Raw genomic sequence first — 22266 nt, forward strand, 5'->3', positions numbered from 1 at the left:
CACATGAGTTGTTGCTCTGTTCTTTGCATACTGCCATTCAAGAGGTGGAGATGTCATTTGCAGAACCCCTTGGTAAGGATGTTTGGGGTTTTAGGCTAGGTTTCTATATAGCATTTTGACATCTGATGTAAAATGGGCTTACATTAATACATTTGATTTAATACTACCGTTGGACTAGATACATTTAATTCACCTTACCGGTGTCAAGTGAAAGTCCTCACGAACACAGGCCCGTTGCCAAGGGGATTTGATGTCACGCACTCAACAATCCAACTTAATCATCTACAATGCATTTAGCTAGGGCAGTCCTATCAGTAATGTCACGTCTCAGTACATACACACGTGAAGACAATTCAACAGGAAGTTCAGAAGTATTGCGCAATCTTGGATGAAATGTTTTATTTGTTCGGAGGAGTATTATGGTTGCATGCATGATACAGCAGCGTCAACAATCATTGGTGTAGATATTACATGAAATAATCTGTATTACATTATGCTGTGAACCAGGATACATTATGCTGTCCATCTTCCAGTACAGCATTTACTTAAATAAGTCCCTCTTTCCAATTCATTTTCAAACAGCATTGGGAGTAGAAAAAAACCTAACATGTCCGCTGGGATAGGTAGAGAAGCTACCTGTTGTAGGCCCTTTCCTTTTTCGCCCTCTCTAGGGCCTTGTCCATTGTCTTCTCATTCTCGCCCCTGCATTTGGGGCAGAACCACTTCCCCTTGGGCTTGTGATGCAGCGCCACACAGGAGAAGTGGAACCACTCGATGAGACACTCGTCGTTATCACAGCCAATCATCTCGCCGTAGGATACCTGTTCACACAGGCAGTAGGTGGGCTCGTCTGGGTCAATGGGCAGGTCTAGGGGTGACATCTCCCTCTCTGACTTCCCCTTTGACCTCTTCTTCTTCTTCTTGGACGACAACGTTTTGGCCCTCTTCTCTCTGGGCACCCCCATGCCCACCTCATCAACATGACCCATGCTTCCACAGCTCTCCCAATTCTCTCCGCTTTTCTGCCGCCGTGACCGTTTCCCGCCAGACTTGTCCCCGCCGTCGACTGAGCACGGCGTCACCTCGTCACGCCTCTTGTCATGGTGACCCGCTTTGCCCGGAGTTGTTGTTTCTGCCGACGGCACTATGGAGGCTGCGGTCGTCGTCATGGCAGTTGATGTGGATACATGGGTATCAGGGTTCTCCTTGGAGACTTGGAGGAGCTCAGAATGGCAGTCCACCTGCCTGCTACAGTTCTCCACCAACTCCACCTGGAACAGTACAGAGTGAGTGTATGTATATATATATTAACACTTATACACACTGTGGGTTTTGATCAGTGGGGTGACATATTATATATTTGAAATTCTTCAAAGTAGCCATTCTTTGCTTTGGACAATATTGGCACTCTCTCAACAAGGTTAATGAGTTAGTTAACTGGAATGAATTTCAATTAACAGGTGTGCCTTGTTAATTTGAGCCAATCAGTTGTTACACAGAAGATTTCCAAATATGGCTAAAGACCAAGTCCATATTATCGCAAGAACAGCTCAAAAAAGCAAAGAGAAACGACAGTCCTTTAAGACTACTTTAAGACTACAAGTACTTTAAGACATGAAGGTTAGTCAATGCGGAAAATGTCAGGAACTTTTAAAGTTTCTTCAAGTGCAGTCGCAAAAGCCATCAAGCGCTATGATGAAACTGGCTCTCATGAGGACCGCCACAGGAAAGGAAGACCCAGAATTACCTCTGCTGCAGAGGATAAGTTCACTAGAGTTACCAGCCTCAGAAATTGCAGCACAAATAAATGCTTCAGGGTTCAACAGACATCTCAACAAATGTGATACGCCATGTAATGTTAATTTTTATAGTTTACTTCGCTACTTGAGTCATCTCTCGGCCCTTTTCTCCGTGCCACTTTCCACACTTAGCAACGCCCCCTGTCACTGAAGGAGCGGATTTGACTTTCCTCAACCACGAGACACTTGCGTTCAGTCTGCATGGTCAATGCAGCACATGCAACAATACTGTTTTCACTTTGCTTATAAATATAAATCAAATAGCGTTCTATAATGACACTATTTGTTTGTTTCTTACATCAGCAAACAGCTAGTTTGTCTTTTCTTAGCAAGTTGCCCTAAATCTTGTGAGGCGCTACTTGTTAGCCGCTAATGCTAATAGCTACCTAGTAAGAGCAAACGTAGCTAGCTAATACAGGTGATGGTGTAGACCTAAATCATGTTGTTTATGCAACAGCATCTTCTAAATCAAAGAGGAATATGCAAAGCAAGAATGTTAGCTACTTTAAGTAGCTAAGAGAAAACATGCAATGTAGCCAAAGCTTATAGGGTCCCCTAGGAAACACTTATCAAAACTTTAGTTCCTACCCTGTCACAATAACGCCTCCCTGGCATTTTAATTCGTGGTAATTTCAAAGTGCCCACTATTATATTCTAACTATAGAATTAGAAAAGTCATTCTATTTCAAAGATTCCAACAGTTTTGCTCTAATTCACAAGTCAAATCACAGTTGCAACATTTGGTTAAAAATAAGTCCTAGATTATTTGCCCATAACATGCAGCCCTATGTGGCAGTGTGGGAATTCTCAATTGAGCAGTGGTGTAAAGTACCTAAGTAAAAATACTTTCAAGTACTACTTAAGTCTTTTTTTGGTATACGTACCTTATTTTTTACTTCACTACATTCCCAAAGAAAATACTTAAATTTTTACTCCATACATTTTCCCTGACGCGTAAAAGTACTCGTTACATTTTGAATGCTTAGCAGGACAGGAAAATGGTCCAATTCACACAATTGTCGAGAGAATATCCCTGGTCATCTAATGCCTCTGATCTGGAGGATTCACTAAACACAAATGCTTCGTTTGTAAATTATGGCTGAGTGTTGGAGTGTGCCCCTGGCTATCTGTAAATTAAAAAAAACAAGAAAATGGTACCATCTGGTTTGCTTAAAACCTGTTGGGGATGGGGGCGCTGTTTAGACTATTTATGCTAATTTGGCTAATTTTTTAAACGGCTTCCCACAAAATCCTTGATCGTACAATATGCATATTATTATTATTATTGGATAGAAAACAGTCTATAGTTTCTATAGGAGTTGAAATTTTGTCTCTAAGTGGAACAGAGCCCATTCTACAGCAATTTCCCTGACATGGAGTCAGATTTGAGAAATGTTGGCCACTTTTCTGAAGTCAGTTAAAAGGGCACTGTCGTTGCTATGACTATACGGACACTTCTTACGTCTTCCCCTGGATGCCTTTACGTGATGACGATTCCAACGGGGTCGATTGCGCGTTCACAGGCCCTACAAATGAAAAAACCCTGAAGCTAGCAAGTCTTTTCTTGCTGCGTAACGCGCGTGGAAGACACCGACCCTCTCCTGTTCCAAGCGTTAGTTTAGCCTGTTATATTTCTCCGGTCATCTTTTCACTCGTTATAGGAGTTACAAACATCATAAAGTAGTTAATTTAAAGCGTTTTATAGCAATTTATATCCGTTTAGTGCGATTTTGGGACATTTATTTTTGCAACGATGTGAAAAGTTGGGCACGCTTTTCAGTTCATCCCGAACGCAGTTGACATTTCCACATGGCAAGAGGACAGCTTTCCACCAAAAGACGATTTCTCCCAAGAAAGGATCCTTTGCCCAAGATACTGATGGAAGAACAGCTCAAGGTAGGACATTTTTATTATGATAAATCGTGTTTCTGTCGAAACATTTTAGTGGCTTAGGACGCCATGTTTTTTGACGTAGCTTCGCTTGGCGCAAACTGTATTGAAAAGTAAGGATAAATTAAAAAATGTAATAACGCAATTGTATTAAGAATTAAATTGTCTATCAATCCCTGTCCACCCTATATTTTTTAGTCACGTTTATGAGTATTTATGTATAAGAGTAGATCACTGTCTAAGTGGCGCAAGGACATTTTCTGACCAGCTGAGCTACATTTCACATTGTCTAACCATGATTTTGGTGGCTAAATATAAACATTTTCGATCAAACTGTATATGCATGTTGTAATGTGATGTTACAGGAGTGTCATCGGAAGAATTCTGAGAAGGTTAGTGAAAAAATTAATATCTTTTGGCGATGTTGACTTTTATCGCTCACTTTGGCTAGAATCAATGCTGGGCTGCTAATTGCTATGTGCTAAGCTAATATAACGATTTATTGTGTTTTCGCTGTAAGACACTTAGAAAATCTGAAATATTGTCTGTATTCACAGGATCTGTGTCTTTCGATTCGTGTATGCTGTGTATTTTTACGAAATGTTTGATGATTAGTAGTTAGGTAAACACGTTGCTCATTGTAATTATTCTAGTCCATTTGTGATGGTGGGTGCAATTGTAAACTATGCCATATACCTGAAATATGCACTTTTTTCTAACAAAACCTATCCCATACCATAAATATGTTATCAGACTGTCATCTAATGAGTTTTTTTGTTGGTTAGGGGCTATAAATATCTTAGTTTAGCCGAATTGGTGATGGCTACTGGTGTTGGTGGACAAATAAAAGATGGTGGATTATGCTAATGTGTTTTTAGGTAATAGATGTACATCTTTACATATTGTGTCTTCCCTGTAAAACATTTTAAAAATCGGAAATGTTGACTGGATTCACAAGATCTGTGTCTTTCATTAGCTGTATTGGACTTTAATGTGTGAAAGTTAAATATTTTAAAAAAATATTTTTTTTGAATTTCGCGGCACTGGTTTTTCAGTGGGGGGGGGGGGGGGTGTGCCGCTAGCGCCACGCTGATCCTAGACAGGTTAATATAAGGAATTTGCATTATTTATACTTAAGTACATTTTATCAATTACATTTACTTTTGATACTTAAGTATATTTAAAACCAAATACTTTTAGACTTTTACTCAAGTACTATTTTACTGGGTGACTCATGTTAACTTGAGTAATTTTCTATTAATGTATCTTTACTTTACTCAAGTATGACAATTGGGTACTTTTTCCACCACTGCAACTGAGTGCAGGAAATTCAGAAGTGATAAGTGCTGAAATTTGTTTTGGTTGAAGTTGAATTGAACAGTATAAATCAATCAGAATGGAGAAAGAGTCATTGAAATAACTTGGAATGTATGTGTTGCCACCCTTTGATCACTCACTACTCATATAGCAAACGTAGAACTGTTATTATTCAAAACTAAAAACACCGTCAAATACAAAAAATATTTTTTAATAGCGTGATATGTTTTGGCCATATCGCTCAGCCCTAAGTGGGACTATCATTTGTTTTTCAACAGGACAATGACCAAAACACACCTCCAGGCTGTGTAAGGGCTATTTGACCAAGGAGAGTGATGGAGTGCTGCATCAGATGACCTGGCCTCTACAATCACCGGACCTCAACCCAAATGATATGGTTGGGATGAGTTGGACCGCAGAGTTAAGGAAAAGCAGCCAACAAGTGCACAGCTTATGTGGGAATTCCTTCAAGACTGTTGGAAAAGCATTCCAGGTGAAGCTGGTTGAGAGAATGCCAAGCGTGTGCAAAGCTGTCATCAAGGCAAAGGGTGGCTACTTTGAAGAATCTAAAATATATTTCGATTTGTTTAATACTTTGTTGGTTACTACATGATTCCAGATGTGTTATTTCATAGTTTTGATGTCTTCACTATTATTCTACAATGTAGAAAATAGTAGAAATAAAGAAAACCTCTTGAACGAGTATGTGTCCATACTTTTGACTGGTACTGTAAGTTGGTCAAGGAGAGTGACCAATATGGGCTTTGTTGCAGCCTCATCCATCAATATTATTGCTTTTCAAGTTGGAAAATCAAACTTCTTCAGGATTGGTGTCCTGTCCGTGGGACGGTTGAGCTAACGTAGGCTGATGTGATTAGCATGAGGTTGTAAGAAACAAAAAAAGATTCCCAGGACATATACATATCTGATATGGGCAGAAAGTTAAAATTCTTGTTAATCTAACTTTTTTTTAATCAAAAAATATATATAATAATTTCAGCTTTATTTAACCAGGTAAGCTAGTTGAAAACAAGTTCTCATTTGCAACTGCGACCTGGCCAAGATAAAGCATAGCAATTCGACACATTCAACAACACAGAGTTACACATGGAATAAACAAAACATACCAGTCAATAATACAGTAGAAAAATAAGTCTATATACAATGTGAGCAAATGAGGTGAGATAAGGGAGGTAAAGGCAAAAAAGGCCATAGTGGCGAGGTAAATACAATATAGCAAGTAAAACACTGGAATGGTAGATTTGCAGTGGAAGAATGTGCAAAGTAGAGATAGAAATAATGGGGAGCAAAATAAATAAATAAATACAGTATGGGGAAGAGGTAGTTGGTTGGGCTAAATTATAGATGGGCTATGTACAGGTACAGTAATCTGTGAGCTGCTCTGACAGCTGGTGCTTAAAGCTAGTGAGGGAGATAAATGTTTCCAGCTTCAGAGATTTTTGCAGTTCGTTCCAGTCATTGGCAGCAGAGAACTGGAAGGAAAGACGACCAAAGGAGGAATTGGCTTTGGGGTGACCAGTGAGATATACCTGCTGGAGCACGTGCTACGAGTGGGTACTGCTATGGTGACCAGTGAGGTGAGATGGCGGGGCTTTACCTAGCAGAGACTTGTAGATAACCTGTAGCCAGTGGGTTTGGCGACGAGTATGAAGCGAGGGCCAACCAACGAGAGCATACAGGTCGCAATGGTGGATAGTGTATGGGGCTTTGGTGACAAAACGGATGGCACTGTGATAAACTGGATGCAGTCTGTTGAGTAGAGTGTTGGAGGATATTTTATAGATGACATCGCCGAAGTCGAGGATCGGTAGGATGGTCAGTTTTACGAGGGTATGTTTGGCAGCATGAGTGAAGGATGCTTTCTTGCGATACAGGAAGCCGATTCTAGATTTAATTTTGGATTGGAGATGCTTAATGTGAGTCTGGAAGGAGAGTTTACAGTCTAACCAGACACCTAGGTATTTGTAGTTGTCCCCATATTCTAAGTCAGAACCGTCCAGAGTAATGGACGGGCGAGCAGTGATCGGTTGAATAGCATGCATTTAGTTTTACTTGCGTTTAAGAGCATTCGGAGGCCACGGAAGGAGTGATGTATGGCATTGAAGCTCATCTCGAGGTTAGTTAACACAGTGTCCAAAAAGGGGCCAGAAGTATCCAGAATGGTGTTGTCTGCGTAGAGGTTTATCAGAGAATCACCAGCAGCAAGAGCGACATCATTGATGTATACAGAGAAGAGAGTCGGCCCGAGGATTGAACCCTGTGGCACCCCCAGAGACTGCCGGAGGTCCGGACAACAGGCCCTCCGATTTGACACACTGAACTCTATCAAAGAAGTAGTTGGTAAACCAGGCAAGGCAATCATTTGAGAAACCAAGGCTGTCGAGTCTGCCAATAAGAATGTGGTGATTGACAGAGTCGAAAGCCTTGGCCAGGTCGATGAATACGGCTGCGCAGTAATGTCTCTTATCGATGGCGGTTATGATGTCGTTTAGGACCTTGAGTGTGGCTGAGGTGCACCCATGACCAGCTCGGAAACCAGATTGCATAGCGTAGAAGGTACGGTGGGAATCGAAATGGTCGGTAATCTGTTTGTTAACTTGCCGTTCGAAGACCTTAGAAAGACAGGGTAGGATATAGGTCTGTAGCAGTTTGGGTCTAGAGTGTCACCCCCTTTGAAGAGGGGGATGACCGCGGCAGCTTTCCAATCTTTGGGAATCTCAGACAATACAAAAGAGAGGTTGAACAGGCTAGTAGATCATTTTAGAAAGAGGGTCCAGATTTTGCAGCTCTTTCAGAACATCAGCTATCTGGATTTGGGTGAAGGAGAAATGGAGGGGGCTTTGGCGGGTTGCTGTCGAGGGTGCCGGGCAGTTGACCAGGGTAGGGGTAGCCAGGTGGAAAGCAGGGCCAGGCGTAGAGAAATGCTTATTGAAATTCTCAAGTATAGTGGATTTATCGGTGGTGACAGTGTTTCCTAGCCTCAGAGCAGTGGGCAGCTGGGAGGAGGTGCTCTTATTCTCCATGGACTTTACAGTAAGTAAAAGGTAGCCTTAGCTTTCCTAACTGCCTGTGTATATTTGTTCCTAACTTCCCTGAAAAGTTGCATATCACGGGGGCTTTTCGCGGCTAATGCAGAACGCCACAGGATGTTTTTGTGCTGGTCAAGGGCAGACAGGTCTGGAGTGAACCAAGGACTATATCTATTCCTAGTTCAAATTTCTTTTGAATGGGGCATGATTATTTAAGATGGTGAGGAAGGCACTTTTAAAGAATAGCCAGGCATCATCTACTGACGGGATGAGGTCAATGTCATTCCAGGATACCCCGGCCAGGTCGATTAGAAAGGCCTGCTCGCAGAAGTGTTTTTGGGAGCGTTTGACAGTGATGAGGGGTGATCGTTTGGTCGAAGACCCATTACAGATGCAGGCAATGATCGCTGAGATCTTGATTGAAAACAGCAGAGGTGTTTAATGAGGGTGCCCGCGTTTACGGATTTGGAGTTGTACCTGGTATGTTCATAGATAATTTGTGTGAGATTGAGGGCATCAATCTTAGATTATAGGATGGCCAGGGTGTTAAGCATGTCCCAGTTTAGGTCACCTAGTAGCACAAGCTCAAGATAGATGGGGGGCAATCAATCAACTGCACTGACAATTTACAGTAGCTATTAGAGTGAAAGAATACCATGCTATTGTTTGAGGAGAGTGCACAATTATGAACTTGAAAATGTATGAATAAACCAATTAGGCACATTTGGGCAGTCTTGATACAACATTTTGAATAGATATGCAAGATTTCACTGCGTCGCACATACAGTGCTGCCATATAGTGGCCAAAGTCAGAATTGCACCTGGGCTAGAATAATTCATTATGCCCTTTCTATTGCATTTCAAAGATCGTACAAAAAAAAAATATATATATATATATATTTTTTTTTCTTTTTCTTTTGCCAGATCTAATGTGTTATATTTTCCTACATTCTTTCACATTTCCACAAACTTCAAAGTGTTTCCTTCCAAATGGTATCAATAATATGCATATCCTTGCTTCAGGGCCTGAGCTACAGGCAGTTAGATTTTGGTATGTCATTTTAGGTGAAAATTGAAAAAGAGGTTTAAGCAAAGTTCATATAAAAGGGGAAGACACTTTTGTCCATAAACAATAATACAGGTAGCCAGCCAGCCAAGTTCACGCACCATCTGCCCAGCAATCTGGATCTTCTCATCTCCCAGCTCCTGGCTGTGGATAAGAGCTCTTTGGATGGCCAGCTGAAGTCTATGCCGCTGGAGAGGGTCGGACTCCCGACTGTAGCGCTCATAAGCATCATCCAGCTCTTGCAGGCCATCTGAGGCAGGGGGGAAAAACAAAGGATGCAAGAGATGTAACAAACATAGCCCATAGATAGCGTAAAGTGGATGGAAGGGCAGCTTTATTATGGAACTAAACAAACGTGTAATACTCTAGTAAGCTAAATACATTTACATAACTTGAAAATAATAGTTTAATTTGACATAAAAAGGTGTCTACTATTCTATTCCAATTGTAACTTAATCAAAAGATGCACAGGCTAGCTAGCTTGTATCTGGATGCCAGTAACCAGCTAACGTTACTGCTAGAAACTAGCAGCGTAACTTCACCTAACTAGGTTATTAACAGACTAGTAATTAGCAGTTATGTAAACTAACGTTAGCTATATTAATTAACGTTACCTAGCAGGTAGCTAGCAAAGTTGGTCAGTGGATGAAACGAACGATTTACCTTGATATTTCGCATCAATTTCCTTCATAAGCGACACACTCCTCTGTAGGTCGAAAGGCAGTGATTCGACCAAGTCCAAATATTCTTCCACATAATTTGTAACGACGTGGACCGGATCGCCGTTAGCCGGATTTAGCATTCTCGTCTGTCAATGTCCACACAAAGCTGTCCACAAAAAAGGAAAAATGTGTTACACAGAACAACATCCTTCTTCTTCTACAATATTATGGCACACAGAACATCCGAAACTCATAATCCTACAGTACACGTTGGACGAATAAAAAAAACATATTTGCAATCTCTTTTACGTTTGAGCTGACCTTGTCCCTTACCGTATCCATGAAAACTAGTGCCGCTACCTAACGTTTAACAGGAGGAAGCTAGGCTAACAGCCTAGCTCTTTGAGACTCCTGTGTTAGCGAACCAGCTACCATTAGCTAGCTAGTAGCAGTAACGTCGTTACAGGCTTCACACTGATTACGGTCTGAACACGATAATGAAGCAATGCAAACGACCCATTTTTACTCACCAGAAACGTTATATTTTCCGTTTACTGAAGCTCATACAATGTATTCAATCCAACTGGAGAATATTCTAACGGTGCATCAATTCGAGCGTGAAGAACGGTAAACTTGAGTTGAACCGGTTTATTTAGCGCATGCGCATCCTATGAAACAAACTTGACAATGGACGATTTTTTTTTGTGAAGATACTTTTTCGGCAACGACGTTTTAATCTGTTTTTAATGTCTATTGTTTTAATGCATTTAGTTTAAAATTATGCAGATCCGTTGATAAAGATTGATGCCTGACATGCTTGATGTTACATTTTAGCTTGATACATTTCCACAGTTTTGCTCTGATGTTATGAAGGCGATAACCCGCCATATCGGAAATACAATGTATGCGCCCTCTGGTGGCAGTATGACAGAATGGCAATTATTTAAAATGTAAACAAAGTTTCTCTCCATCGCAGACATTTCGTACTGTTTGAGCTGAGAGTTATCATTGATACATTGGATAATCTAACTCTGTGCAACACTGTGAGGGAGGTAGAAGACAGAACAAAGAAGTGAACTCTCAATCAACATTTTAATATTTACAATGTAAAAGATGTTTATGACAAAAACAGGAGACCACACCGGTGCCACACTGTCAGTAAAGATAGGAATGTCATGATGGAATAGGATGAACTGTCTGGAAGGAAATCACAGAGAATTCTACGCTGTAAATCATCAGGTATTATTAAATGTGCTACACAGTATGTGCACTGTTAGAAGTCTGTTAGGTAGTCTAATAATATTGATGTATAATAATCTCAGCTCAGCCTTGTGTGCCCCTTTAATACTGAAGTGCTGGCTGTCAACATTTTAAAAGCCAACAAGGCACTTTGAGGAACATAAAACAGACTCCAGAGCAGAGGGAATATTTCAGACACCTTTTCTTTATCCATTTAAAAATCATTAAAGTCTAGTTTATTTAGCACCAATAGACTAGAAGTGGTTTCATATGTTGGAGCCCTACTTCTTGTATTATTTCTTGTTGATTAAACAGTCTTAGGTCGAGATTCAATAACGATCACAGGATCTCGAACAATGTAATCGTGGTAAAAATAAACTGCAACGTCGGCTCAATTGGAAATTACGGATTGAATCCCGGGCTTAGCTTTCCTGTCTGGAGGTACAGACTAGCTACAGCTAAAAGATCTGAAAAGTTTTGACAACATCTTTGATAGTTGGGCTCTTTGGCCCAATGTCAATGATTATAGAGAATGGATTCTCAGGATTCCCATGGAAGAGTGTGTCGTTATGTCTATGTACAGTATGTATGCATGTATGCACAGTACGTATGTGAGTATCTTGGGCCCCTGTAGACCGTTCTCAGCTCTCAAATAGTTTTTTGAAGGCGGAGTTGATCTCCTGGATCATGTCTGTGGTGGTGGTGGCTCGGCCATGTTTGTGAAAGGCCTGTCTGTTACACTGTCTGGTCAGAGAACAGGCCCCGAACGCTGCCACCACTGACGGGTTCACACTGAGGCAGAGATTGGAGAACACATTACAGTTACAGCGATGACAAATAAACTGTAAAATTAGGCCAACTAAGTCACAATGGCAGCCCCTTCTAATGTTCTCATAGAACTATATTCATTTTGGCCATGTCAGTGTATAAGCACATAATGTTAATGAATATGGTACCTTTTGGTCATGTCTGCTGAGGAGGTATATGCCCAGTGTGCCAGCACTCCCAGAGAGCCAGATAGGAGGTCTCCTTGTCCCCCACACCTACGCCCGCTGCCCTCCTGTCTGCACAAGATCACTGGACGCCACAGAGACACAGTCAGAGCTTTACAGGAATATGTGTGAATGTAGCATTTAGTCTAAGTGTAGCTGTGCGTGTGTGCGTGACAGAAACTAACCCTTGTTGCCGTCAGTGATAAGGTCTTCTTCCCCCTTGAGCACCACAGTCAGGTTGCCCATGGCAACACTGAGCTCCATGGCACTCCTCTGATGGTCACTGCTATCCAGAGGCTCATGGTGCTGAAAAAGACAGACAGACAGTAGGATAATGATAAACACACACAACACACACACACAGAGAGCTGAACTGGCAGACTCACCATAGCCTCATACAACTGGGTGAATTCCATGTAGTTGGGAGTGAGGATGCCCTTCTGGTACCCTTGGATGACTGATGGTTGCTGAGCAACCAGCCACAGCCCATCCTATTAGTGCAACACACAATCACTGCACATCTTTATGAAGAAATCTAAATCTATTAACAAAGTGAAAATATGTTTTGTGTACAGTACTTACTGCATCAATAACTATAGGGATATCTCTTGCTTTGGACTTCTCAATTACTTCCTGATGAGAAAAAAAGAGTAATGAAAACATTGCTAATATGTCATATGTCAACTAAAATTGACTGTGTGTGTGTTCAGTGTCCCATGTGCCTTGGCGTTTTTCAGCAGCATTTCGTCTCTGCCCAGCCCTGGGCCCACCACCAGGCAGTGGAGTCTGGGGAGCCATTTCTCTATCTCCTCCACTGCATCGGGGCTGTCCCTATAGATAATATTAACACAGTTATCATCAACAAAGACATCCATTATATGCACACTGCTTCAAATAGGCTTCCATTCCTAGACAGAACTTACAGAACAGGATGAACTATGAGCTCCGGACTGTAGGATTTGATCACTGTCGCTGCAGTTTTAGTGCAGAATACGTGTGACAGGTCAGCCCCCTGGGAAGTGATACAGCAGAGGTTTTGTTGTCATATCAATGTCTCCACCAGAGTAAAAAATGACACAGGACCAAGAAAGCTACTTTGTGCTTACCACCTTCAATGCAGAGATAGCAGCAAAGTACGGAGCTCCTGTATACCTTACCATGACAAGAAAAAGAAGGATGGAACGAAAGAAGGATACAAGAAGAACATTTTAGAATATCTTTGGTACCTCACACAATATGGGTATACTCCAGAAAACCTTCATTTAGAAATCCAAGTTAAAGGTGGGGCTGGGTCACTTGAATAACTTACTCCTGACATCCCCCAATAATCCCAATCCGCCCATCTTGGCCTTTGTGCTTTTTAGACGTCAGCGGAGGGACTATATTCTTCACCAGCGGAAGGATATCATCCATTCCTCGGCGTGCTGCTGTCCCATGGGAGAAGGAGCGCTCAAGGACTGAAAGAGGAAATAGAAGTATTCAGAGTTTACTTAAAACTTGTCACTTCCCTGCGCTAACTGCTTGTGTGTGCATCTAGTTCAGCCTAGATGTCTTTGTGGGTCTGTTTCAGCCTTATTCAGTTCTGTTTGACCTGCTTGTCGACAAGCAGTCTCACCAGAGCTGGCCATTGGTTAAACACAGGCCAACTGAGTAAGAGAAGCAAATACCTAAACCTGCGTTGGACTGTGGTTGACTGTGGTAGCTGGGCCACTCAGCCTGGGACTGGGGCGAGCGGACTTGGCGGTGACTCGACCGACCACGCCTCATTTGGCCGGAGGCGGACATGGGCACACCGGGCTGTATGGTGGACTCCATGGTATTCAGAGCAGGTGGCATTGCTGTGTTTGCGGTAGCTGTGGCGACAGGGTTCTTGGTGGCGATGCTGGAGAACATCTGTCCCAACACCTGGAACATGTGGAGCTCGCGGGCATGTTTGGCTTCTCGCCGGCGGTCCTCGGCTTGCAGACGCTGCTCCTCCATCTGGTAGAAGCTCTGCTCAGCCTCGGCACTCTGCTCCAGGAGCCGCTTCGTCACACTGTCCAGGGCCAGGTCGGCGTGCCGCTTCTTGGGCCGTTTGGAGGATGGCCCACCAGCTGACTGGCTGCTGATCTGTCTGACTGTAGTGCCTGTTGAGGAGTGGATGGAGGTTTGAGAGCTGCCACTGTGGTAGTATCGGTATACTTGATATGGTTGATTTTGCAAATACGGGCACTTTTTGGATGTTTTTGAAAATGAAACCTCTTGAAACAGATTTTTAAAAACTATCTGAATATTTTCTTCACTCTATCTGGAAACAAGATCAAATAGTAGCTGAGACCAAACTATTTAAGAATATAAAGATTGTTTATAGGTTTCCACAAATACCTGAGAGGAAATGTCATTACCACCACATCATAAAATTGTCCATATATGCCTTGATGATACTCAGAAACATGCATTTACCACATCAACATCTTAAGAACAAGCATATAAAGGTTCACATATGGGAATCATCATCAATAGTAATTTAATACACATTTTCCTAAAAAATATGTACCGTGATGGTAATGACAGTGTGGTGGAAATTACATTTCATATAAAACAGCTGAAAAATACCATTAAACATTTTGAATGTCACAGTTGTACATGTTTCATTTTATTGAAGATATAGAACACACCATTCAAAACCTCAAAAAACAAAAGGTTACATGCCTCAAGAACTTAAAGCATATTTTAGAACAATTGTTGGATTCAAAGCATTAGGCAGAAATACAGCTACAAGGTTCTAAACACTAGTCGACATTAAACAAATTGTTGTTCACTGGCTGCAGTCTATTGATTCAGACTCATGAGACAGGTATGTGCTCACTCAAGATTATGCTCTCTATTACTTAACGAGAGAGCAAATTTCCTCCCAGACTGCACCAGCAGGCATCATATGCCATTTTGTCAATGGATGAGGTTCAGGGACAAGCCCAAGCACATTCTCTGGTTGGTACCATACAATTTCCTCTCTCGTTGGCCAAAATAATCCGTTTGCTCTCACACGACTCATCGTCTTGACTAGAGCACTGCTCTCTGCATCAACATCTTGTATAATACCAAGGTAAGGGTCTTCATGATATTTCACAACACACCACTTTCCAATCAGTCTCTCATGTATGTCTGCAATGGGCAGTTTTGCACTTGGAAATAGTTATGGTGCTGTGCAGGTTGAAGTGAAGATTGTGCTTTGACTGCCTCTGTTGAATTATCACGGTCTGTGGGCCAAAACAATCACAGATGTGGAGTTGAGCACCAACAACTTAGAATTCTCCATGTGATTTGACCTGGAATGGCAGTGATGATCTGTAAACAACATATAAGATTTCTTAAATTGATGAATATACAGGAAATCTCTAACACATTCTGTTAACAGCTTCAGTAAACACTTAAATGACTTAGAATGAAAAGATAGTGATTTGAAAATCTACAATTTGATCTACATTTTGTAATTACAAATCTATATATTTTTACATATTACCTGATGTATTTTCATTGTTCCACGGATCGTCTCAATACGATCTGGAAGTAGGAGATCAATTTTCTCAATCTCTTGCTCTGTGATGTAAAAGAGCTCCACATTTGACTGCTCGTTGGAAAGTTCCTCGTAGAACCCTTCCATTCTGAAGGGCCTTTCCTCTTGCCACCATGGAATCAACTTCTCTTCACAGCTGGACCGATTTCATCCGCAGGACCTTTCCCATGTCCAGCCTACAAAAAATCCCATGTGATCTTCTGAAATCCCAGTTGAAATGGAATTGTGAAATAAATTATTCTTGGATCTGTACTGTGTGGTTGGTCCATCACTTACAACATGGGAGACAGTGGCAGATGGATTCAACCCATGAAGGTGGGAGACAACTTTGGAGAGATGACTAATACATTGTCATTACCACCATATTGTCCTTACCATCACAGTTCATTATGTGGTGGGAATTACATTTTTACAGTATTTGGTCATAAATAGCAGGGATTCTAGCATGAAGTTGAACAGCAAGCATACAATGTATCCTAAATAATTATTTGATGAAATTATAGCCTATTTGGTAATGACGTACAATATCTCAAAACATATTTACCTTTATTTTCTGTCATTTCCTGGCATCAAACTCTGAATGTCCCCCCATGAGCTCCACTGTCTCTATTCATATCCATAAAAACCAAATACACAAACTTAAAAAAAAAACGATCAGGTAATTTGCTTGTCATGGTGGTAATGACAATACTTAGAGTCTACTGTAGTGTTTTTTTTTTTTTTAAGTAACAAATGGCTTATGCTCATCTAATATGTCAACTCAGCAAAAAAGAAACGTCCCTTTTTCAGGACCCTGTCTATCAAAGATAATTAATAAAAATCCTAATAACTTCACAGCTCTTCATTGTAAAGGGTTTAAACACTGTTTACCTTGCTTGTTCAATGAACCATAAATAATTAATGAACATACACCTGTGGAACGGTCGTTAAGACACTAACAGCTTAAGGTCACAGATATGAAAACTTAGGACACTAAAGAGGCCTTTCTACTGACTCTGGAAAAACACCAAACGAAAGATGCCCAGGGTCCCTGCTCATCTGCGTGAACGTGCCTTATGCATGCTGCAGGGAGGCATGAGGACTGCAGATGTGGCCAGGGCAATAAATTGCAATAACCGTACTGTGAGACGCCGAAGACAGCACTACAGGGAGACAGGACGGACAGCTGATCGTCCTCGCAGTGGCAGACCACGTGTAACAACACCTGCACCAAATTGGTATATCTGAACATCACACCTGCGGGACAGGTATCACCAGACATCAACGGCAACAACGTTGCCTATGGGCACAAACCCACCATCGCCGGACCAGACAGGACTGGCAAAAAAGTGCTTTTCACTGACGAGTATTGGTTTTGTCTCACCAGGGGTGATGGTCGGATTCGCGTTTATTGTCTAAGGAACGACCGTTACACCGAGGCCTGTACTCTGGAGCGGGATTGATTTGGAGGTGGAGGGTCCGTCATGGTCTGGGGTGGTGTGTCACAGCATCATCGGCCTGAGCTTGTTGTCATTGCAGGCAATCTCAACGCAGGGAAGACCTCTCCTCCTCCCTCATGTGGTACCCTTCCTGCAGGCTCATCTTGACATGACCCTCCAGCATGACAATGCCACCAGCCATACTGCTCGTTCTGTGCGTGATTTCCTGCAAGACCGGAATGTCAGTGTTCTGCCATAGCCAGCGAAGAGCCTGGATCTCAATCCCATTGAGCACGTCTGGGACCTATTAGATCGGAGGGTGAGGGCCAGGGCCATTCCCCCCCAGAAATGTCCGGGAACTTGCAGGTGCCTTGTTGGAAGAGTGAGGTAACATCTCACAGCAAGAACTGGCAAATCTGGTGCAGTCCATGAGGAGGAGATGCACTGCAGTACTTAATGTAGCTGGTGGCCACACCAGACACTGACTGCTACTTTTGATTTTGACCCCCACTTTGTTCAGGGACACATTATTCCATTTCTGTTAGTCACATGTCTGTGGAACTTGTTTAGTTTATGTCTCAGTTGTTGAATCTTGTTATGTTCATACAAATATTTACACATGTTAACTTTGCTGAAAATAAACGCAGTTGACAGTGAGAGGACGTTTATTTTTTTGCTGAGTTTATATAGTTTCCATTTTACTCTTTTCTAATCAGGTGCATTAAATATTTTCTAATTATCAAGACTTCTGTAAGTGTAATACATACCAGAATTGCAAAAGTCAGTATGAGACAGGGCAAAAACCATGCAAAAACTGAAATCCAGACATTAAATGCTTTAGGAAATCAAATGAAACATTGAAAGCTGAAAAATAAGTTATGGTTATTTTAGTCTCTACTTAATGGATGTGAAATAATAAATCTAAATTAACATTGTATCTTAAAAATCTAACCCTGTGACACAAAAAAGGCCTGTATTTGCAAAATAATCCATATAATAACAATGTAACGACATGCCATACTAATGGTACTTACTATTTCCTACTGTCACAGGGATGGGAGGGTATTCGAGCTTCACTTGGGTCTCTGGGTAGGAGCATTCCCCTGTGCTCTCCAAGTATGGGTCCTGTGGAGGGTCTGTGTCCACTTCCTCCTCGGTCTCATCCCCCACGGCCCCACTGTCTAACAACTCCTGGGGGTCAATCTGGGGACGGCTGCTTAGTATCCTCTCCATGGCATCATAGAACTTGCAGATTTTGTGGTATTGTCCATTGTTCCTCAGGTTGCCCTCCTTGGCCAGGATAAACTGCCTTTTCAGGCTTTTGATTCGCACCCTACACTGCTCTGAGGTTCTTTCGAATCCCATAATTCCCAAACTTCGGGCGACGTCGCGGTAGACATGACTGTTTCGGAAGTTTCCGCCCAACGCCGCCTGGATGTCCGGCTCCCCCCAGATATTCAGCAAGGTTCTGGTTTCGACATCCGACCAGAGAAAGCCCCGTGTTGAATTGGCAAGCATAATTACCAGGTGCGAGAACAACTGATGCGTAATTTATCTTTTAAAGCATGCAGTACAGTCAGAACACCAAGAAATGTTAGCAAGTCAGCTGGTGAACAAGACTAACGTTAGCTAGCTAGCAGCAGGAACCTGTATCAAACCTCGACATTCAGAGCCTGACTAAGAAAGGCTATAACGACCAGGTAACATTTTACCTCGACATGGATGGCGCACATTCAGCAGCCAGATGTTGATTTTCAGACAATGCACTGTCATACAATGGAGATTAGTGTCTGCAAAACTGATTATGGGCCCCCACCATACACTCGAGTACCGCAAAACAAACGGTCCTTGATATCTGGGATCCTTGGGACGTCACTATCCCCCATTGAAGTTGAAATGCAAAATGGTTAGGGTTTAAGGTAGGGACGTCCCAAGGATTCCGAATAGCACTGACCTAAATCAACCGTCAGGGACAGCATGTGTACTACATCACAGGGATTAGCTCGCAGAGCTCCACTGGGTCCTAAAGGAAATAGTTCGCGTCAGGGATTGTGGTGTATAAAAAGTGACAGCTGACGTATTTTTTTTTTTTTTTTTAAGCAGTACAGTATTTGTTGTTTCCACTTTACCTTCATATAGGTTACAGCAATCGACAGTAGAACAGTAGAGGCAAAAGACAATCAAATATCCAAGTTCCATGTTTGCATGATTCGGTCATGCTCTTGCGAGCCTATTAGAGGCCGTAGGTAAAGCGTGTAATGAGGTAGCGCGCGCACACTAACAGTTCTTACTTACACACGAATTGTGAGTTACTGCTGAAAATAGAATAGATAGACGCTTCACTGGGATGAGAGGCGCTAAAAGATCCAAACAAAAACAGGAAGTGTGTTGAGAGGAGCATAGAGCTAGATAAAGGACTTATCTTTATATCTGTGCCATTATAGGTCTGACAGCGATCTCCATTTTGAAGTAGTTAATTTTCTTCTTCACGATTGGCTGATCCCTCCTGATGACCCGGTCGGACATGAATCCTACAGGGTTATCAGGAGGGATCAGCCAATAAAGTTTGACATTCCACCCAGTTGACTACATTAAAATGGTGGAAGTCCTCAATGGCACGTTTCATGCTAAAATGGAACTGAAGGCCACTAGAGGCCTCCAGAGCTATATAATATACAGTATAATATCAAATCGTATTAGTCACATGCGCCGAATACAACAGGTGTAGAACTTACAGTGAAATGCTTACTTATGAGCCCCTAACCAACAGCACAGTTTAAAAAAAGAATGTTAGGAATAAGAGATCAAATGTAACAAGTAAGTAAAGAGCAGCAGTAAAAAAAAAAGATATATACATGGGGGGCTGGTACAGAGTCAATGTGCGGGGGCACTGTCGTTGAGGTAGTATGTACATGTAGGTAGAGATAATTGAAGTTACTATGCATAGATAACAATGTAGAGTGGTAGTGGTGTGGAGAGGGGAGGGGAGGGGAGCGGGGACAAGGTGAATAGTCTGGGTAGCCATTTGACTAGATGTTCAGGAGTCTTATGGCTTGGGGGTAGAAGCTGTTTAGAAGCCTCTTGGACCTAGACTTGGCGCTCCGGTACCACTAGGGTGGCTGGAGTCTTTGACAATTTTTAGTGCCTTCCTCTTTACCGACTGGTATAGAGGTCCTGGATGGCAGGAAGCTTGGCCCCAGCCATACAGTCTACCCTCAGTAGTGCCTTGCGGTCGGAGGCCGAGCAGTTGACATACCAGGCAGTGATGCAACCAGTCAGGATGCTCTCGATGGTGCAGCTGTAGAACCTTTTGAGGATCTGGGGTCCCATGCCAAATCTTTTCAGTCTCCTGAGGGGGAATATACAGTACCAGTCAAAAGTTTGGACACACCAACTGATTCCAGGGTTTTTCTTTATTTTTACTATTTTCTACATTGCAGAATAATAGTGAAGATATCAAAACTATGAAATAACACATGGAATCAAAAAAGTGTTAAACAAATCAAAATATATTTTATATTTGAGATTCATCAAAGTAGCCACCCTTTGCCTTGATGACAGCTTTGCACACTCTTGGCATTCTCTCAACCAGATTCATGAGGTAGTCACGAATGCATTTCAATTAACAGGTGTGCCTTGTTAAAAGTTAATTTGTGTAATTTCTTTCCTTCTTAATGCATTTTAGCCAATCAGTTGTGTTGTGACAAGGTAGTGGTGGTATACAGAAGATAGCCCTATTTGGTAAAAGACCAAGTACATATAGCAAGAACAGCTCAAATAAGCAAAGAGAAACTACAGTCCATGATTACTTTAAGAAATGAAGGTCTGTCAATGCGGAACATTTCAAGAACTTTTAACGTTTCTTCAAGTGCAGTCACCAAAACTGTCTCCATGATGAAACTGGCTCTCATGAGCACCACCACAGGAAAGGAAGACCCAGAGTTACTTCTGCTGAAGAGAATAAGTTCATTAGAGTTAATTGCACCTCGGATTGCAGCCCAAATAAATCCTTCACAGAGTTCAAGTAACAGACACATTTCAACATCAACTGTTCAGAGGAGACTGCGTGAATCAGACCTTCATAGTCAAATTGCTGCAAAGAAACCACTACTAAAGGACAACAATAATAAGAAGAGACTTGCTTGGGCCAAGAAACACGAGCATTAGACATTAGACCGGTGGAAATCTGTCCTTTGGTCTGATGAGTCCAAATGTGAGAGGAGGAGGTGTGATGGTGTGGGGATGCTTTGCTGGTGACACTGACTTTGATTTATTTAGAATTCAAGGCACACTTAACCAGCATGGCTACCACAGCATTCTGTAACGATACGCATTCCCATCTGGTTTGTACTTAGTGGGACTTTAATTTGTTTTTCATCAGGACAATGACCCAACACACCTCCAGGCTGTGTAAGGGCCATTGACGACCAAGAAGGAGAGTGATTGAGTGCTGCATCAGAAGACATGGCTACCACAGTCACCCGACCTTAAACCAATTGGGATGGTTTGGGACGAGTTGGACCGCAGAGTGAAGGAAAAGTAGCCAACAAGTGCTTAGCATATGTGGGAACTCCTTCAAGACTGTTGGAAAAACATTCCTCATGAAGCTGGTTGAGAGAATTCCAAGAGTGTGCAAAGCTGTCATCAAGGCAAAGGGTGGCTTTTTTGAAGAATTTGTTTAACACTTCTTTTTGGTTACTACATTATTCCATATGTGTTATTTCATAGTTTTGATGTCTTCACCATTATTCTACAATGTAGAAAATAGTTAAAGAAAGAAAAACCGTTGAATGTGTAGGTGTGTCCATACTTTTGACTGGTACTGTATTTATCTATTTATGTGTGCATTTATTTATCCATTTAATTCTGATCAAGTCAGCTTTGGTCCTCCATACTTAAAAGAAACTCCAACGAAAAAGCATCATATGATGCAAAATGAATCATACTGGGATGATTTCTGTATTTTGAAAGTTACATATCAATGGACAAATGAAACAAATACCAAAATATAATTTTTCGGTGGAGTTTTCCTTTAAGTTCTCCTAACCTGCTATGAAAAGTAAAATCTGATATTAATTTGACTAAATCTGGATCCCTTCTATCCATGACCCTATCCACGACCCTCCGTAACCTGATTCTCTTAACCTGGTACGTTAATTCTCATCACCTGCTGCGTAAATTCTCCTAATCTTCTATGTAAAAATGTAATCTGACATCAATTTGACAAAAGCTGAATCCCTTCTAGCCATGACCCTTCAAGCTTTTAAATCAACGTCC

The 22266-nt window shown here is 41.8% G+C and overlaps 2 protein-coding genes and 1 long non-coding RNA gene across 7 annotated transcripts; all 3 read right to left on the reverse strand.

The window, feature by feature from the left end:
* Nucleotides 1-382: 382 nt before the first annotated feature.
* LOC129820797 (inhibitor of growth protein 1-like) lies at nucleotides 383-9924 on the reverse strand. The gene is made up of 3 exons (XM_055877768.1): nucleotides 9786-9924; nucleotides 9224-9372; nucleotides 383-1271 (listed from the first exon to the last, which is right to left on the reverse strand). The coding sequence occupies exons 1-3, from the start codon at nucleotides 9922-9924 to the stop codon at nucleotides 633-635; spliced, it is 927 nt and encodes a 308-aa protein (XP_055733743.1). The 3' UTR covers nucleotides 383-632.
* On the reverse strand, nucleotides 9864-19930 carry LOC129820795 (ATP-dependent (S)-NAD(P)H-hydrate dehydratase-like). Of its 5 annotated transcripts, XM_055877766.1 has the most exons (12): nucleotides 18024-18113; nucleotides 16116-16177; nucleotides 13683-14141; nucleotides 13325-13472; nucleotides 13122-13167; nucleotides 12939-13027; nucleotides 12738-12846; nucleotides 12598-12648; nucleotides 12402-12506; nucleotides 12201-12321; nucleotides 11980-12100; nucleotides 10858-11815 (listed from the first exon to the last, which is right to left on the reverse strand). In XM_055877766.1, the coding sequence occupies exons 2-12, from the start codon at nucleotides 16129-16131 to the stop codon at nucleotides 11665-11667; spliced, it is 1416 nt and encodes a 471-aa protein (XP_055733741.1). In that variant the 5' UTR covers nucleotides 16132-16177; nucleotides 18024-18113; the 3' UTR covers nucleotides 10858-11664. The 5 variants fall into 5 exon arrangements, with proteins under 5 accessions (XP_055733739.1, XP_055733741.1, XP_055733738.1 ...); XM_055877764.1 differs by lacking the exons at nucleotides 10858-11815; nucleotides 16116-16177 and adding an exon at nucleotides 9864-9950 and having other exon boundaries at nucleotides 18024-19930; XM_055877763.1 differs by lacking the exon at nucleotides 16116-16177 and having other exon boundaries at nucleotides 18024-19927.
* On the reverse strand, nucleotides 14618-16109 carry LOC129820801 (uncharacterized). The gene is made up of 2 exons (XR_008754244.1): nucleotides 15518-16109; nucleotides 14618-15342 (listed from the first exon to the last, which is right to left on the reverse strand). It is a non-coding gene; the product is annotated as an uncharacterized LOC129820801 (long non-coding RNA).
* Nucleotides 19931-22266: the final 2336 nt, after the last annotated feature.

This window comes from Salvelinus fontinalis, chromosome 23 (genome assembly GCF_029448725.1).
Source record: "Salvelinus fontinalis isolate EN_2023a chromosome 23, ASM2944872v1, whole genome shotgun sequence".
Classification (NCBI taxonomy): Eukaryota; Metazoa; Chordata; class Actinopteri; order Salmoniformes; family Salmonidae; genus Salvelinus; species Salvelinus fontinalis.

Bases quoted from the DNA above. Each gene is read 5' to 3' on its own strand.
- LOC129820797 (XM_055877768.1), bottom strand. From the start codon at position 9,924: ATGCTAAATCCGGCTAACGGCGATCCGGTCCACGTCGTTACAAATTAT. The intron at 9,373-9,785 runs GTAAATCGTTCG...CCCCTGCCTCAG, and splicing joins AATTGATGCGAAATATCAAG to ATGGCCTGCAAGAGCTGGAT. The intron at 1,272-9,223 runs GTGCGTGAACTT...GTACTGTTCCAG, and splicing joins TCCAGATTGCTGGGCAGATG to GTGGAGTTGGTGGAGAACTG.
- LOC129820795 (XM_055877763.1), bottom strand. From the start codon at position 18,507: ATGCTTGCCAATTCAACACGGGGCTTTCTCTGGTCGGATGTCGAAACC. The intron at 13,473-13,682 runs GTATTTGCTTCT...TTCCTCTTTCAG, and splicing joins ACAGTCCAACGCAGGTTTAG to TCCTTGAGCGCTCCTTCTCC. The intron at 12,847-12,938 runs GTAAGTTCTGTC...TATTATCTATAG, and splicing joins CTCATAGTTCATCCTGTTCT to GGACAGCCCCGATGCAGTGG.